Source organism: Oncorhynchus masou, unplaced genomic scaffold (assembly GCF_036934945.1).
Source record: "Oncorhynchus masou masou isolate Uvic2021 unplaced genomic scaffold, UVic_Omas_1.1 unplaced_scaffold_869, whole genome shotgun sequence".
Taxonomy (NCBI): Eukaryota; Metazoa; Chordata; class Actinopteri; order Salmoniformes; family Salmonidae; genus Oncorhynchus; species Oncorhynchus masou.
Window position 1 is genome coordinate 34939 of NW_027015151.1, and position 19059 is coordinate 53997.

At 43.8% G+C, this 19059-nt stretch overlaps 1 protein-coding gene across 3 annotated transcripts; it reads right to left on the minus strand.

Moving 5' to 3' along the window:
• Positions 1-928: 928 nt before the first annotated feature.
• On the minus strand, positions 929-13034 carry LOC135537883 (mucin-2-like). 3 transcript variants are annotated; one of them, XM_064963896.1, is made up of 6 exons: positions 12611-13034; positions 11142-11462; positions 10752-10937; positions 2993-3144; positions 2194-2488; positions 929-1784 (listed from the first exon to the last, which is right to left on the minus strand). In XM_064963896.1, exons 1-6 carry the CDS (start codon positions 12648-12650, stop codon positions 1246-1248), a joined length of 1533 nt encoding a protein of 510 aa, XP_064819968.1. In that variant the 5' UTR covers positions 12651-13034; the 3' UTR covers positions 929-1245. The 3 variants fall into 3 exon arrangements, with proteins under 3 accessions (XP_064819968.1, XP_064819966.1, XP_064819967.1); XM_064963894.1 differs by having other exon boundaries at positions 929-1829; XM_064963895.1 differs by lacking the exons at positions 929-1784; positions 2194-2488; positions 2993-3144 and adding an exon at positions 4367-5716.
• Positions 13035-19059: the final 6025 nt, after the last annotated feature.

Here is a 19059-nt window from a genome sequence, read left to right on the forward strand (position 1 = left end):
CTCTGCCCAGCCAGAGGCCCCTGTTACACCAAAGTGACTAAAGTCCTACAGTACTCTGCCCAGCCAGAGGCCCCTGTTACACCGAAGTGACTAAAGTCCTACAGTACTCTGCCCAGCCAGAGGCCCCTGTTACACCGAAGTGACTAAAGTCCTACAGTACAGCCAGAGGCCCCTGTTACACCGAAGTGACTAAAGTCCTACAGTACTCTGCCCAGCCAGAGGCCCCTGTTACAATCGAAGTGACTAAAGTCCTACAGTACTCTGCCCAGCCAGAGGCCCCTGTTACACCGAAGTGACTAAAGTCCTACAGTACTCTGCCCAGCCAGAGGCCCCTGTTACACCGAAGTGACTAAAGTCCTACAGTACTCTGCCCAGCCAGAGGCCCCTGTTACACCGAAGTGACTAAAGTCCTACAGTACTCTGCCCAGCCAGAGGCCCCTGTTACACCGAAGTGACTAAAGTCCTACAGTACTCTGCCCAGCCAGAGGCCCCTGTTACACCGAAGTGACTAAAGTTCACTACACCCTACACTACTCCTGTTACAGAACCTTCACTACACCCTACACTACTCCTGTTACAGTACACACACACACACACACACACACACACACACACACACACACACACACTGTGACAAACACACGTTACACACACACACTGACAAACACACATTACACACACACTGACAACCACACACTACACACACACACACTGACAAACACACACTAGAAGCACACACACGCACATGAACAAACACACACAAACATTTACACTGATTTAAACATATGTGTTAAACTCAAAGGTAGAACAGACTATTATGGCATTACTGTCTTCATTATTATAACAGACAAAATGAAGCCAATATGCTATGACAACACATATTTACACAAATATTTGCAAAAATGTTGCTTGACAAAATCTGGAGATACAGATTTATTTTAAAGAGATAAAAGTGATTTTGAAGCCAGGTGTTCATATTTTACATACATTATATTCAATAAAATCGCATGAGCTGTTTTAATACAATGTGTCAAGGAGGATTTGAAACAGAAAAGGGATTGTTTTTTAATGTCGTTCCAAGATGGCGGCTCTGTGGTGACAACCCTTCATCTCTCTACAGGGAGCTTCTCTTCATCCCAGATGGCACCTTGTTCTCTATAGAGCACTGCCTTTGACCAGGGTCCATATGGGGGATAGGTAATAGGGTGTGATTTGGGACACATTCCTTGTATATATTCTATAGTACTATATTATTTTGGGTAGCTGGGCTGTAGAGTAGATGGCGTCTTCTGGAGTGTCTTTAGAGAGGTGTACAGCAGGGTATCTTGTAGATTCTACAGTATCTTTGGGTAGCTGGGCTGTAGAGTAGATGGCATCTTCTGGAGTGTCTTTAGAGAGGTGCACAGCAGGGTATCTTGTAGATTCTACAGTATCTTTGGGTAGCTGGGCTGTAGAGTAGAGGGCATCTTCTGGAGTGTCTTTAGAGAGGTGCACAGCAGGGTATCTTGTAGATTCTACAGTATCTTTGGGTAGCTGGGCTGTAGAGTAGAGGGCGTCTTCTGGAGTGTCTTTAGAGAGGTGCACAGCAGGGTATCTTGTAGATTCTACAGTATCTTTGGGTAGCTGGGCTGTAGAGTAGAGGGCGTCTTCTGGAGTGTCTTTAGAGAGGTGCACAGCAGGGTATCTTGTAGATTCTACAGTATCTTTGGGTAGCTGGGCTGTAGAGTAGATGGAATCATCCTGGGTTCCACTGGCTGTTGGAGGACTTGAAGAGACTCTGGAATCTGTAGGTAGATCCACATTGGAGTAGATGAGAGAAGCTGGGTGATCTGCAGTAGAATATGGATTTATATATCTTTGGGGAGTCACAGTAGAATAACATGGCAGGTTAGGATAATTAACGTGGGAGGTTAGTAGAAATAAAATAGCAGGTTAGGAAAATGTACATTGCCATTCAGGATAACTAACGTGGCAGGTTAGGAAAATCAGGTTAAGGTTAGGAAAAGAGGGTTAGCTAAAATGCTACAAGGAAGCAGCAAGCAGCCACTCAAATAGACATTAAGTGGCCAACAAACTGCCCAATTAGCTGTTAGGTTTCCATAGACACATTTATGTTGCTCCTCCCACTTATTTGTCAACGCCCACTTTCAAACACACTCCACCTATGCAGTTACACATGAATCTGTGGAATACCTGTAGCAGAGCTAGCAGGGTAGGTTGTAGAGGTTTGGCCAGCAGGGTAGGTTGTTGAGGCTTGGCCAGCAGGGTAGGTTGTAGAGGCTTGGTCAGCAGGGTAGGTTGTAGAGGCTTGGCCTGCAGGGTAGGTTGTAGAGGCTTGACCAGCAGGGTAGGTTGTAGAGGAATGACCAGCAGGGTAGGTTGTAGAGTTGGTAGGTGATTTGACAGTAGAGTAGACTACAGAGATGACCACAGGAAGTGTGTCTGTCTGTCTGTCTGCCTCTCTGATCTCCTCGTACACACAGACAACCTGCATAAAGAACCAATGACAATTACTACATACATACATGGTCAATATGGAAAAGAGTGGAGGGCCCTCAGCCAATGTGAGTCAAGGTTCAAACCAAAAAATGTAAATGAAGAACTACATTGTTAATATGGCTGCATTTACACAGGCAACCCTTTAATTGGCTAAACTTCTCATCTGATTGGTCAACAGACCAATCATTAAGATCAGAATTGGGCTGCCTATGAAAACGCAGCCTATGAGTCTGAGAATCATGTATTGAAACTGAGCTGTCTAATGAACAAGTGTTGTTTGTAGGAGGTTCTTCCTGTTGACAGATTGAGGAATGATAACAGATACAGTAGAATCCCACTAGAGGCTGTAGACTCACACACTCAACCCTTAATGTTTAGTTTACCACCTCCCTGTCTATCACCTCTACACTACAAGTTATCATGGAGACACACACACATACACACATACACACATACACACACACACACACACACCCCTCCTTGTATCTCTCACCTCTCCAGTAGGGTCAGGTTGTGTGTTGGAGGAGACTGGTGGTGGTGGTGATGTTCTCCTGGTTCCTCTCCTCTGTCTGTAGAACAGGAGCAGGACCAGTCCTAACACTGTCACCATGACTACCAGACCAGCACTGGTCCACACCATCAGACCTGACCACAGACAGGAGGAGAGACTCTACAGAGTACTGTATATATCATAGATACCATCAGACCTGACCACAGACAGGAGGAGAGACTCTACAGAGTACTGTATATATCATAGATACCATCAGACCTGACCACAGACAGGAGGAGAGACTCTACAGAGTACTGTATATATCATAGATAACATACTTTTTCAGGGCTACAACATTTCAGAAACAATCTTCCAGGTTTTCCAGTAATGACCAGAATATCTCAGCCCTATGCTTTACAGTCTAAAGATATCATACTGATGGATAGTTACCAGGGTCCTCTGGTGGGTTGCTTGGTAGATTGGTGGATAGGTCAGTCAATAAGGTAAAGTAATGTAGGTTGATCAGTTGTTTGGTTGGTAGGGTCTTATGGGTGAGACGGACGGACGGACACATAGACAGAAACATAGACAGAAACATAGACAGACAGACAGACAGACAGACAGACAGACAGACAGACAGACAGACAGACAGACACATAGACAGACACATAGACAGACACATAGACAGACAGATAGACAGACACATAGACAGACAGATAGACAGATAGATAGACAGACAGACAGACAGACAGACAGACAGACAGACAGACAGACAGACAGACAGACAGATAGACAGACAGATAGACAGACAGATAGACAGACACATAGACAGACAGATAGACAGATAGACAGACAGATAGAAATTCGGCTTGTCACCAAAAGCACTCACAAACTTCTACAGATGCACAATCGAGAGCATCCTGGCGGGCTGTATCACCGCCTGGTACGGCAACTGCTCCGCCCACAACCGTAAAGCTCTCCAGAGGGTAGTGAGGTCTGCACAACGTATCACCGGGGGCAAACTACCTGCCCTCCAGGACACCTACACCACCCGATGTTACAGGAAGGCCATAAAGATCATCAAGGACATCAACCACCCGAGCCACTGTCTGTTCACCCCGCTATCATCCAGAAGGCGAGGTCAGTACAGGTGCATCAAAGCTGGGACCGAGAGACTGAAAAACAGCTTCTATCTCAAGGCCATCAGACTGTTAAACAGCCACCACTAACATTGAGTGGCTGCTGCCAACACACTGACACTGACTCAACTCCAGCCACTTTAATAATGGGAATTGATGGGAAATGATGTAAATATATCACTAGCCACTTTAAACAATGCTACCTTATATAATGTTACTTACCCTACATTATTCATCTCATATGCATACGTATATACTGTACTCTATATCATCGACTGCATCCTTATGTAATACATGTATCACTAGCCACTTTAACTATGCCACTTTGTTTACATACTCATCTCATATGTATATACTGTACTCGATACCATCTACTGTATCTTGCCTATGCTGCTCTGTACCATCACTCATTCATATATCCTTATGTACATATTCTTTATCCCCTTACACTGTGTATAAGACAGTAGTTTAGGAATTGTTAGGTTAGATTACTCATTGGTTATTACTGCATTGTCGGAACTAGAAGCACAAGCATTTCGCTACACTCGCATTAACATCTGCTAACCATGTGTATGTGAAAAATAAAATTTGATTTGATTTGACAGACAGATATACAGACAGATAGACAGACAGACAGACATACATATAGATAGACACATAGACAGACAGACAGACAGACAGATAGACAGACAAACAGATAGACAGACAGATATACAGACAGATAAATAGACAGACAGATAGACAGACAGACAGACTGACATATAGATAGACAGATAGACAGACAGATATACAGACAGATAAATAGACAGACAGACAGACAGACATATAGATAGACAGATAGACAGAGAGATAGACAGATAGAGAGACAGACAGATATACAGACAGACAGACAGATATACAGACAGACAGATTGATAGACAGACAGACAGACAGATCGACAGACAGACAGATATACAGACAGACAGATAGACAGACAGATATACAGACAGACAAATAGATAGACAAATAGATAGACAGACAGATATACAGAAACATAGATAGACAGACAGACAGACAGATATACAGAAACATAGATAGACAGAAAGATATACAGACAGACAGACAGACAGACAGACAGACAGACAGACAGACAGACAGACAGACAGACAGACAGACAGATAGATAGATAGATAGATAGATAGATAGATAGATAGATAGATAGATAGATAGATAGATAGATAGATAGATAGATAGATAGATAGATAGATAGATAGATAGACAGACAGACAGACAGACAGACAGATATACAGACAGACAGATATACAGAAACATAGACAGACAGACAGACAGACAGACAGACAGACAGACAGACAGATATACAGAAACATAGATAGACAGACAGACAGACAGACAGACAGACAGACAGACAGACAGACAGACAGACAGACAGACAGACAGACAGACAGACAGACAGACAGACAGACATATAGATAGACAGACAGATATACAGAAACATAGATAGACAGACAGATAGACAGACAGTGATCTCTGCGCACGCACCATATCGTCCAGAGCGTCCAGAGCGAGTCGAATGGTTTCATTTCTGTACCTGTAAATGAAAGTGGGATTGGATTTTTACAATATGAGACCATACAAACGCTCCACACCGCGTGGCCGCGGCCACCCTAATCTGGTGGTCCCAGCGCGCACGACCCACGTGGAGTTCCTGGTCTCCGGTAGCCTCTGGAACTGCCGATCTGCGGCCAACAAGGCAGAGTTCATCTCAGCCTATGCCTCCCTCCAGTCCCTCGACTTCCTGGCACTGACGGAAACATGGATCACCACAGATAACACTGCTACTCCTACTGCTCTCTCTTCGTCCGCCCACGTGTTCTCGCACACCCCGAGAGCTTCTGGTCAGCGGGGTGGTGGCACCGGGATCCTCATCTCTCCCAAGTGGTCATTCTCTCTCTCTCCCCTTACCCATCTATCTATCGCCTCCTTTGAATTCCATGCTGTCACAGTTACCAGCCCTTTCAAGCTTAACATTCTTATCATTTATCGCCCTCCAGGTTCCTCGGAGAGTTCATCAATGAGCTTGATGCCTTGATAAGCTCCTTTCCTGAGGACGGCTCACCTCTCACAGTCCTGGGCGACTTTAACCTCCCCACGTCTACCTTTGACTCATTCCTCTCTGCCTCCTTCTTTCCACTCCTCTCCTCTTTTGACCTCACCCTCTCACCTTCCCCCCTACTCACAAGGCAGGCAATACGCTCGACCTCATCTTTACTAGATGCTGTTCTTCCACTAACCTCACTGCAACTCCCCTCCAAGTCTCCGACCACTACCTTGTATCCTTTTCCTCTCGCTCTCATCCAACACTTCCCACACTGCCCCTACTCGGATGGTATCGCGCCGTCCCAACCTTCGCTCTCTCTCCCCCGCTACTCTTTCCTCTTCCATCCTTTCATCTCTTCCCTCTGCTCATACCTTCTCCAACCTTTCTCCTGACTCTGCCTCCTCAACCCTCCTCTCTTCCCTTTCTGCATCCTTTGACTCTCTATGTCCCCTATCCTCCAGGCCGGCTCGGTCCTCCCCTCCCGCTCCGTGGCTCGATGACTCATTGCGAGCTCACAGAACAGAGCTCCGGGCGGCCGAGCGGAAATGGAGGAAAACTCGCCTCCCTGCGGACCTGGCATCCTTTCACTCCCTCCTCTCTACATTTTCCTCCTCTGTCTCTGCTGCTAAAGCCACTTTCTACCACTCTAAATTCCAAGCATCTGCCTCTAACCCTAGGAAGCTCTTTGCCACCTTCTCCTCCCTTCTGAATCCTCCCCCCCCCCCCCCCCTCCTCCCTCTCTGCAGATGACTTCGTCAACCATTTTGAAAAGAAGGTCGACGACATCCGATCCTCGTTTGCTAAGTCAAACGACACCGCTGGTTCTGCTCACACTGCCCTACCCTGTGCTCTGACCTCTTTCTCCCTCTCTCTCCAGATGAAATCTCGCTTCTTGTGACGGCCGGCCGCCCAACAACCTGCCCGCTCGACCCTATCCCCTCCTCTCTCCTCCAGACCATTTCCGGGGACCTTCTCCCTTACCTCACCTCGCTCATCAACTCATCCCTGACCGCTGGCTACGTCCCTTCCGTCTTCAAGAGAGCGAGAGTTGCACCCCTTCTGAAGAAACCTACACTCGATCCCTCCGATGTCAACAACTACAGACCAGTATCCCTTCTTTCTTTTCTCTCCAAAACTCTTGAACGTGCCGTCCTTGGCCAGCTCTCCCTCTATCTCTCTCAGAATGACCTTCTTGATCCAAATCAGTCAGGTTTCAAGACTAGTCATTCAACTGAGACTGCTCTTCTCTGCATCACGGAGGCGCTCCGCACTGCTAAAGCTAACTCTCTCTCCTCTGCTCTCATCCTTCTAGACCTATCGGCTGCCTTCGATACTGTGAACCATCAGATCCTCCTCTCCACCCTCTCCGAGTTGGGCATCTCCGGCGCGGCCCACGCTTGGATTGCGTCCTACCTGACAGGTCGCTCCTACCAGGTGGCGTGGCGAGAATCTGTCTCCTCGCCACGCGCTCTCACCACTGGTGTCCCCCAGGGCTCTGTTCTAGGCCCTCTCCTATTCTCGCTATACACCAAGTCACTTGGCTCTGTCATAACCTCACATGGTCTCTCCTATCATTGCTATGCAGACGACACACAATTAATCTTCTCCTTTCCCCCTTCTGATGACCAGGTGGCGAATCGCATCTCTGCATGTCTGGCAGACATATCAGTGTGGATGACGGATCACCACCTCAAGCTGAACCTCGGCAAGACGGAGCTGCTCTTCCTCCCGGGGAAGGACTGCCCGTTCCATGATCTCGCCATCACGGTTGACAACTCCATTGTGTCCTCCTCCCAGAGCGCTAAGAACCTTGGCGTGATCCTGGACAACACCCTGTCGTTCTCAACCAACATCATGGCGGTGGCCCGTTCCTGTAGGTTCATGCTCTACAACATCCGCAGAGTACGACCCTGCCTCACACAGGAAGCGGCGCAGGTCCTAATCCAGGCACTTGTCATCTCCCGTCTGGATTACTGCAACTCGCTGTTGGCTGGGCTCCCTGCCTGTGCCATTAAACCCCTACAACTCATCCAGAACGCCGCAGCCCGTCTGGTGTTCAACCTTCCCAAGTTCTCTCACGTCACCCCGCTCCTCCGCTCTCTCCACTGGCTTCCAGTTGAAGCTCGCATCCGCTACAAGACCATGGTGCTTGCCTACGGAGCTGTGAGGGGAACGGCACCGCAGTACCTCCAGGCTCTGATCAGGCCCTACACCCAAGCAAGGGCACTGCGTTCATCCACCTCTGGCCTGCTCGCCTCCCTACCATTGAGGAAGTACAGTTCCCGCTCAGCCCAGTCAAAACTGTTCGCTGCTCTGGCCCCCCAATGGTGGAACAAACTCCCTCACGACGCCAGGACAGCGGAGTCAATCACCACCTTCCGGAGACACCTGAAACCCCACCTCTTCAAGGAATACCTAGGATAGGATAAGTAATCCTTCTCACCACCCCCCTTAATGACTTAGATGCACTATTGTAAAGTGGCTGTTCCACTGGATGTCAGAAGGTGAATTCACCAATTTGTAAGTCGCTCTGGATAAGAGCGTCTGCTAAATGACTTAAATGTAAATGTAAATGTATATACAGAAACATAGATAGACAGACAGATATACAGACAGATATACAGACAGACAGACAGACAGACAGACAGACAGACAGACAGATATACAGAAACATAGATAAACAGACAGATAGACAGACAGAGAGACAGATAGATAGACAGATAGACAGACAGACAGACAGACAGACAGACAGACAGACAGACAGACAGGAGATAGACAGATGTACAGAAACATAGATAGACAGACAGATAGACAGACAGATATACAGACAGATAGACAGACAGACAGACAGACAGACAGATATACAGAAACATAGATAGACAGACAGATATACAGACAGATAGACAGACAGATATACCGAAACATAGATAGACAGAAAGATATACAGACAGACAGATAGATAGAGAGACAGACAGATATACAGACAGACAGACAGAAAGATATACAGAAACATAGATAGACAGACAGATATACAGACAGACAGACAGACAGATATACAGAAACATAGATAGACAGACAGACAGACAGACAGACAGACAGACAGACAGACAGACAGACAGACAGACAGATATACAGACAGATAGACAGACAGACAGATAGACAGATAGATATACAGACAGACAGACAGACATATAGATAGACAGACAGATATACAGAAACATAGATAGACAGACAGATATACAGACAGATAGACAGACAGACAGACAGATAGACAGACAGATATACAGAAAGATAGATAGACAGACAGATATACAGACAGACAGACAGACAGACAGACAGACAGACAGACAGACAGACAGACAGACAGACAGACAGACAGATATACAGAAACATAGATACACAGACAGATAGACAGACAGAGAGACAGACAGACAGATAGACAGACAGATATACAGACAGATAGACAGACAGATATACAGACAGATAGACAGAGAGACAGATAGATAGACAGATAGACAGATAGAGAAACAGACAGATATACAGACAGTTATACAGACAAACAGACAGACAGACAGACAGAGACAGACAGACAGACAGACAGACAGACAGACAGACAGACAGACAGACAGACAGACAGACAGACAGATATACATAGACACAGTGAAAATGGATAATAAAGGTGTGATAAACAGCCTGATTAAGATAGTGATCATAGTAACCATAGCAACACAGCCATAGTGTCAGCAGCAGCTCTCCACAAAACCTCAAATATTGCATCACTTCCTGTGGGCCTCTGAGAGACACATCAACATGGCCTCAAATCTTCCGTGGGACAGATGTAAATGAGTTGTTAGCTAAATCTGCCTTCTCGCTTCTGACATTTCAGCCACCACTGAAATCAGTAGACATGATTCTGTCCTGCTCCGCGAGGAGGGGAATCTAAAGAGGTCAGAGAATGTGACATTTGAAGTGTCTCTATTCCTTTGGAACTTTGGTGTCACGGTTGGCGTAAGAACGGGACCAAGGCACAGCGGATATTGAGTTCCACATATTTATTCCAAAAGTGAAACATAAGCCAAAACAATAAAGCAAATAACCGAACAACGGAACGTGACTACGTGGTGCACACAAAATAATATCCCACCAGCACAGGTGGGAAAAATATCTACTTAAATATGATCCCCAATTAGAGACAACGAATACCAGCTGCCTCTAATTGGGAATCATACAAAGCACCAACATAGAAAACATAAACTAGAAACACAACATAGAAATATTAAACCAGAATACCCCCTAGTCACGCCCTGACCTCTTACACCATAGAGAAACAAGGACATGACATTTGGTGAGGGTAATGTTTGCTGTTTATTTTTGATTGTTTATTTCACTTTATGATCTATTTCACTTGATTTGGCAACGTGAACATATGTTTCCCATAAAAAATAAAGGCCATTAAAGCCCTTTGAATTGAATTGAGAGACAGAGAGATGTACTTGTAATGTCTAAGATGAGAGATTCATCATACCTGCTCTTGATGAAGAGGGACCACTGATATCTCCAGATGCCAGAAACGTTGTGGAGAGGTTAGCGGATGTTGTAGAGAGGTTTGGGAGGGTTGTGGTGAGGTGAGAGGATGTTGTAGAGAGGTTTGGGAGGGTTGTGGAGACATGGGATCTGGAGGTGACAGGTGACGGTGTAGAAGTGGGAGGAGCTGTGAGTCAATGGAAAGTACAGATAAACACCAATACTGAAACAACTTCATGTCAGGAAATAAGTCAGGAAGTTATTACTAGATACCAATTGATATGGAGAATTCACTTACCATCTGTAACTGTGATGGAGTGTTAACTTACCATCTGTAACTGTGATGGAGTGTTAACTTACCATCTGTAACTGTGATGGAGTGTTAACTTACCATCTGTAACTGTGAGATGCACCTCTTGGAATGTGTTCTTTATAGATCTCTCCACTCCACACCAGTAGGTCCCTGAGTCTGACTTCATCAGGTTCTTGATGGTCACATAGAAGACTCCATTCCTTAAGTCTTCTATACTGTATCTACCTTGAGTTACAGTCTTGCTCCCCTTAGTTTCAACCAGAATGTCTCTACCAGAACATGTCCCCTTGCAGAAGTATTTGTTGTTGTTCCCTGCCAAAGTGAACGAGCAGCCCACAGTGACATGTCCTCCTACCACTTCCTTCACATTCATGCCAGCTGACTCCACAACACACAGAGCTGTCAAACAGAAACAAACAGTACAGTCACAACTGATGACCCGTGAGAAATACTTTAACCCTGCTGAAATCTAACTTTAACCCTGCAGAAATCTTACTTTAACCCTGCTCAAATCTTACTTTAACCCTGCTCAAATCTTACTTTAACCCTGCTCAAATCTAACTTTAACCCTGCTCAAATCTTACTTTAACCCTGCTCAAATCTTACTTTAACCCTGCTCAAATCTTACTTTAACCCTGCAGAAATCTAACTTTAACCCTGCTCAAATCTAACTTTAACCCGGCTCAAATCTTACTTTAACCCTGCTCAAATCTTACTTTAACCCTGCTCAAATCTTACTTTAACCCTGCTCAAATCTTACTTTAACCCTGCAGAAATCTTACTTTAACCCTGCTGAAATCTTACTTTAACCCTGCTCAAATCTAACTTTAACCCTGCTCAAACCTGACATTAACCCTGGTCAAACATGACATTAACCCTGGTCAAACATGACTTTAACCCTGCTCAAACCTGACTTTAACCCTGCTCAAACCTGACTTTAACCCTGCTCAAACCTGACTTTAACCCTGCTCAAACCTGACTTTAACCCTGGTCAAACATGACTTTAACCCTGCTCAAACCTGACTTTAACCCTGCTCAAACCTGACTTTAACCCTGCTCAAACCTGACTTTAACCCTGCTCAAACCTGACTTTAACCCTGGTCAAACATGACTTTAACCCTGCTCAAACCTGACTTTAACCCTGGTCAAACATGACTTTAACCCTGCTCAAACCTGACTTTAACCCTGCTCAAACCTGACTTTAACCCTGCTCAAACCTGACTTTAACCCTGCTCAAACCTGACTTTAACCCTGCTCAAACCTGACTTTAACCCTGCTCAAACCTGACTTTAACCCTGCTCAAACCTGACTTTAACCCTGCTCAAACCCAGGTAATAGACCAACATATCAAATATTCTAAGTTCAGTTCTTTATCATGAGGTACATGTGAAAAACAAACATTCTGGCTCCTTATAGACAAATGCATATCTTATTCCTTATGTACTATATGATCCAGACAGACAGACAGACAGACAGACAGACAGACAGACAGACAGACAGACAGACAGACAGACAGACAGACAGACAGACAGACAGACAGAACTCACCTGAGAGGAGACAGCAGGAGACAACATGGAGTATCATCATTCTGGACAGTTACTCCTCAGTTACTATACTGTTAAAGTTATTTTACTATTAGTTACTATACTGTTAAAGTTACTTTACTATCTCAGTTACTATACTGTTAAAGTTATTTTACTATTAGTTACTGTACTGTTAAAGTTACTTTACTATCTCAGTTACTATACTGTTAAAGTTACTTTACTATCTCAGTTACTATACTGTTAAAGTTATTTTACTATTAGTTACTATACTGTTAAAGTTACTTTACTCCTCAGTTACTATACTGTTAAAGTTATTTTACTATTAGTTACTATACTGTTAAAGTTACTTTACTATTAGTTACTATACTGTTAAAGTTATTTTACTATACTATCGGACTGTACAGTTCCACAACAGATTCTATGTCAGTTATTCATTTGACAGCAGGGTGAAGTGTTCTTTCTTCCTCTATTGAAAGCTCCTCCCTCAGACACCCAACTCCTCTAGCTCTCTATCTCTTGCTCTCTCTCTCTCTTGCTCTCTCTCTCTATCTCTATCTATCTCTCTCTTGCTCTCTCTCTCTCTATCTCTATATCTATCTCTCTCTCTCTCTCTCTTGCTCTCTCTCTCTCTCTTGCTCTCTCTCTCTCTCTCTCGCTCTCTAATTCAATTCAATTCAAGGGCTTTATTGGCATGGGAAACATGTGTTAACATTGCCAAAGCAAGTAAGGTAGATAATATATGAAGCGAATATATATAAAGTGAAAAACAATAAAAATGAACAGTAAACATTACACATACAGAAGTTTCAAAACAATAAAGACATTACAAATGTCATATTATATATATATATATACAGTGTTTTAACAATGTACAAATGGTTAAAGGACACAAGATAAAATAAATAAGCATAAATATCTCTATCTCTCCATGTCATCCTAATTTCTCTGTAGTGACCTCAGTGTCTGCATGTCTATATGTGCTGCAGAGTGAAACTGGTTCAAACCGGCCAGAGGTTAGATTTCTAAACCAACAGAGAACTCAGCTAGCTGTGGTGACTAAGTGTTAAAACTGTCAACTTCTCTGTTCTGAAGTTACCATGTTTATTTCAGCAGAGGAAGAACACATTGTTGAGATGACAATATAAAGTATCAAAGTAAAATATATTTTATTACATTGATCCACATATGTTACCATTGATTGAGAAAGTATGGAGCAGAATGGATATCCAAAATTACACAAATGTTACAAAGACTAACATGGTACTAACAGTATCCTGTCTCTGTGTCAGTTTAATGGTTTCATCATTTCAGCTTGGGTCTGTTGTGTTGAAGGTTGGGTAGTTGGTGTCTTGGGTTGTTGTGTTGAGGGTTTGGTGGGTGGAGTCTTGGGTTGCTGTGTTGAGGGTTTGGTACGTGGAGTCTTGGGTTGTTGTGTTGAGGGTTTGATAGGTGGAGTCTTGTGTTGCTGTGTTGAGGGTTTGGTAGGTGGAGTCTTGTGTTGCTATGTTGAGGGTTTGGTAGGTGGAGTCTTGGGTTGTTGTGTCTGGATTGGTGACTGGCCCTGTGGAACAAAACATATAAATCATGTGTGTGTGCACGTGCAGTGGTGTGGTAGAGTAGTGGTGTAGTAGAGGTGTAGTGGTGTAGTAGAGGTGTCGTGGTGTAGTAGAGTAGTGGTGTAGTGGTGTAGTAGAGTAGTGGTGTAGTAGTATAGTGGTGTAGTGGTGTAATAGAGTCGTGGTGTAGTAGTGTCATAGTGTAGTAATGTAGTGGTGTAGTAGTGTAGTGGAGTAGTAGTGTAGTGGTGTAGTAGTGTCATAGTGTAGTGGTGTAGTGTAGTGGTGTTGTGGTGTTGTAGTGTAGTAGAGTAGTAGTGATGTAGTGTAGTAGAAGAGTAGTGTAGTGGTGTAGTCATGTAGTAGTGTAGTGTAATAGTGTAGTAGTGCTGTGGTGTAGAAGTGTAGTAGTGTAGTGGTGTAGTAGTGTAGTGGTGTAGTAGTGTAGTGTAGTACTGTTGTGGTGTAGTAGTGTAGTAGTGTAGTAGTGTAGTGGTGTAGTAGAGTAGTGGTGTAGTAGTGTAGTGGTGTAGTAGTGTGGTAGTGTAGTGGTGTAGTGGTGTAGTAGAGTAGTGGTGTAGTAGTGTAGTAGTGTAGTGTAATAGTGTAGTAGTGTAGTGTAGTAGTGTTGTGGTGTAGTAGTGTAGTGGTGTAGTAGTGTAGTAGTGTAGTGGTGTAGTAGAGTAGTAGTGTAGTAGAGTAGTGGTGTAGTAGTGTAGTGGTGTAGTAGTGTAGTGGTGTCGTAGTGTAATAGTGTAGTGGTGTAGTAGTGTAGTAGCGTAGTAGTGTAGTAGAGTAGTGGTGTAGTAGTGTAGTGGTGTAGTGATGTTGTAGTGTAGTAGAGTAGTAGTGGTGTAGTAGAGCAGTAGTGTAGTCGTGTAGTAGTGTAGTGTAATGCAATAGTGTAGTAGTGTAGTGTAGTAGTGTTGTGGTGTAGTAGTGTAGTAGTGTAGTGGTGTAGTAGTGTAGTAGAGTAGTGGTGTAGTGGTGTAGTAGTGTAGTGGTGTAGTAGTGTAGTGGTGTCGTAGTGTAATAGTGTAGTGGTGTAGTAGTGTAGTAGCGTAGTAGTGTAGTATAGTAGTGGTGTAGTAGTGTAGTGGTGTTGTAGTGTAGTGGAGTAGTAGTGGTGTAGTAGAGCAGTAGTGTAGTGGTGTAGTAGTGTAGTGTAGTGCAATAGTGTAGTAGTGTAGTGGTGTAGTAGTGTAGTAGCGTAGTAGTGTAGTAGAGTAGTGGTGTAGTAGTGTAGTGGTGTTGTAGTGTAGTAGAGTAGTAGTGGTGTAGTAGAGCAGTAGTGTAGTGGTGTAGTCGTGTAGTAGTGTAGTGTAGTGCAATAGTGTAGTAGTGTAGTGTAGTAGTGTTGTAGTGTAGTGGTGTAGTAGTGTAGTAGTAGTGTAGTGTAGTGGTGTAGTAGTGTAGTGGTGTAGTGGTGTAGTAGAGTAGTAGTGTAGTGGTGTAGTAATGTAGTGTTGTAGTAGTGGTGTAGTAGTGTAGTAGCGTAGTGGTGTAGTGGTGCCTGGAGCAGTGGGTAAACTCTAAATGTCCCAAACGGCCCACCTGCCGAAGGAAAGGCACCCCGTGTGAAAACTTCTATGAGAAACAGTTACATGTTCTTTGAATCACCTAAAATGATACATCTTCCACAGTCAGGCAAACCCAAGCTGTACTGTGCTGGCATGAATATTTTCGTCATCTCACATTTCCAGCATGAGTATCCAGGCCAACTCATCTGGACTTGGCTCAGTGTCAGTTTAGTTCTGCAGTGTGTAAACCACCATTGTGTTCTTGTGTTCTGAATTCCTACAGTACTTCTCTTCCCACTACAAAGCCAAGCTGGACTGGACTGGCCTGGTTAGTCATTCAACTGAAGCCTGGAACTGAACTGACATTGAAAATTTGAAAATTATCAATCAGATCCGGCAGGGTGAAAAGGGGTTGATTGACAGTACTGGTACTGCATAATATACTGTAGTTGTTACGGTTTTCTTCCGGTGAAGGAGAGGAGGACCAAAATGCAGCGTGGTTATCTTTATACATTTTCACTTAGGGGTGTACTCACTTTTGTTGCCAGCGGTTTAGATAGTAATGGCTGTGTGTTGAGTTATTTTGAGGGGACAGCAAATTTACACTGTTAAACAAACTATACACTCACTACTTTACATTGTAGCAAAGTGTCATTTCTTCAGTGTTGTCACATGAAAATATATACTCAAATATTTACAAAAATGTGAGGGGTGTACTCACTTTTGTGATATACTGTATAAGGGGGATTAATAAATCTGTATAACTCCACTACACTACTTTGATACGTATAAATGGGGATTAGAAGTCAGCATAGGTAAAAAAAAAAATAATGTGTGTACATTAGTGATGCACTGATGTGACATTTTTGGCCACTACCAATCACCGAGATTTTCCCTGCCCAAAGAACCGATACAGATAACCAATGTTTAAAATTTTTGCGCCATTTTAAGCATTCTAGTTCAGTTAAATAGTTAACACACACACATGGATGCAGCGGTCTAAGGCACTGCAGCTCAGTGCAAGAAGCATCACTACAGTCCCTGGTTCGAAATCTAGGCTGTTTCATATCTGGCCGTTATTGGGAGTCCCATAGGGCGGCGCACAATCGCCCCAGCGTCGTCCGGGCCGTCATTGTAAATAACAATTAGATCTTAACTGACTTGCCGTGTTAAATAAATGTTGCACACACACACACATACACACACACACACAGACACACACACACACACACACACACACACACACGACGCTACCCAAGAAGTAATTTAGTTGCCATTTCTGTATTTACCCATTACCAGTAAAACATCATCAAAACCGATTTTTTTTTCACTTACTTGCTGTGCTGTTTCGTTGTTCAATCGTTTCATTCTCAACCTTGATTTCTATGGAACGCCGTTTGGGTCTTTGCGTGTCAAAAAAGATACACGTCAAATAACACAACATAATCTGTTTCAGTAGCTATAGTTAGCTAGCTAATTATATAGCTAGGTGTCATCTAAAATAACTCTAATTTATAAGACAGTTCTTGTTTGATTAATGGTGGTCGGACCCATCTCCGTGAAGCTAGCCACAATAAGGATAACAGGCTGACTACACCGCTCGCTTCGTGTTCGCGCGTTGCAAAAATAAATGTAGACATACATGTTATTAAATTATTGCCAACGAGCTTCTGTGTTTCCAAGGGCTAAAATAGAAGTCAGTTCTATTTGTGACGCAGATCGCGCTGCAAGTCCTGCCTCTCCCATCTCCTCATTGGTTTATAGTAGTTAAGTTATAGGTTAGTAATAGGGTTAAGTAGCTGGCTAGCTATTCATGAACTGAAGTTCAATTACAGCTTTGACAGTGCTATTGTATCTTTTTTGACACGCAAAGACCCAACCGGCGTTCCATAGTATGTATGTGGAAAAGCTAATAGCAGTGACACTATTACTGTGTAACTCCGGTAGGGCAACATCTGAACAATAGCGCACTTGGTAGTGTGGTACCGGTGCTCGACCAGTCTGCGAAAGCCGACATCACCCAGGACAGAGAACGTTTGATTGTCAATTAATTCCTTTATCTTGGCTTTAACCTCTTGAAACTCCCCATCCCGGATCCGGGATTGTGACTAAGCCTCAGGCTCATTAGCATAACGCAACGTTAACGATTTCTGAAAATCGCAAATAAAATTAAAATAATGCGTTTGCTCTCAAGCTTAGCCTTTTCTTAACAACACTGTCATCTCAGATTTTCAAAATATGCTTTTGAACCATAGAAATTGACTAATTTGTGTAAGAGTATGCTAAGCTAGCATAGCATTTTGTGTAGCATGTAGCACGCAACATTTTCACAAAAGCCAGATAACCAAATAAATAAAATCATTTACCTTTGAAGAGCTTCTGATGTTTTCAATGAGGAGACTCCCAGCCACATACCAGATGCGCAGTGTTTCCTGAAAGCGTCTGTGTGTAGGAGAAATCGTTCCGTTTTCTACATTGCGCCTGGCTACCGAAACGAACCGAAAATGCAGTCACCTACAACGTGAAACTTTTTCCGGATTAACTACATAATATCGACCGAAACATGGCAAACGTTGTTTGGAATCAATCCTCAAGGTGTTTTTTCACATATCTCTTCATTGACATGCAGTTCGTGGAAGCTTGCTTCTCTCTCTGTGCCCCATGGAAAAATACTGGCAGGTGACTTTGCGCACCAATTTCGGCGCAGGACACCGGGCGGACACGTGGTAAATGTGGTCTCTTATGGTCAATCTTCCAATGATCTGCCTACAAATACGTCACAATGCTGCAGACACCTTGGGGAAACGACAGAAAGGGCAGACTCATTCCTCTTGCGTTCACAGCCATATAAGGAGATCATGAAAGACAGAGCCTCAAAAATCCTTGTCATTTCCTGGATGCCAAGTCATCTTGGTTTTGCCTGAAGCTCACGTTAAAGGGCACGCACAGAGAAGATATTTGTATTTCTGGACACGTCAGAGTGTTTTCTTTCGAACAGTAGCAATTATATGCATAGTCGAGCATCTTTTTGTGACAAAATATCTTGTTTAAAACGGGAACGTTTTTCTTCCAAAAATGAAATAGCGCCACCATAGGTGTAAGAGGTTAATGGATTTCGCCTTTGAGTTGTCTCGCTGAAATGTTCTTACACTTTCAAATAACTATTCGATTTGTTGACTGCTCGATCCACACAGCAGACATTGTGTGTGTGCTAGGTTAGGAATGCTGTGTTGCAGTGCAGCGCAACATTTTCCGTGGAGTTATTAGGTATGCAGGGATGCTTTGACATCGGTTTTTAACATCGGTGTTAAACTAGACATTGGGCCGATGTCGATATTTTTAGCGAATATTGTCCAATTCCGATATGTTCATCGAT

Bases quoted from the DNA above. Each gene is read 5' to 3' on its own strand.
- LOC135537883 (XM_064963894.1), bottom strand. From the start codon at position 12,650: ATGATGATACTCCATGTTGTCTCCTGCTGTCTCCTCTCAG. The intron at 11,463-12,610 runs GTGAGTTCTGTC...TCTGTTTGACAG, and splicing joins CTCCTGCTGTCTCCTCTCAG to CTCTGTGTGTTGTGGAGTCA. The intron at 3,145-10,751 runs GTATGATGAATC...GTCTGTGGTCAG, and splicing joins TCCCTCTTCATCAAGAGCAG to GTCTGATGGTGTGGACCAGT.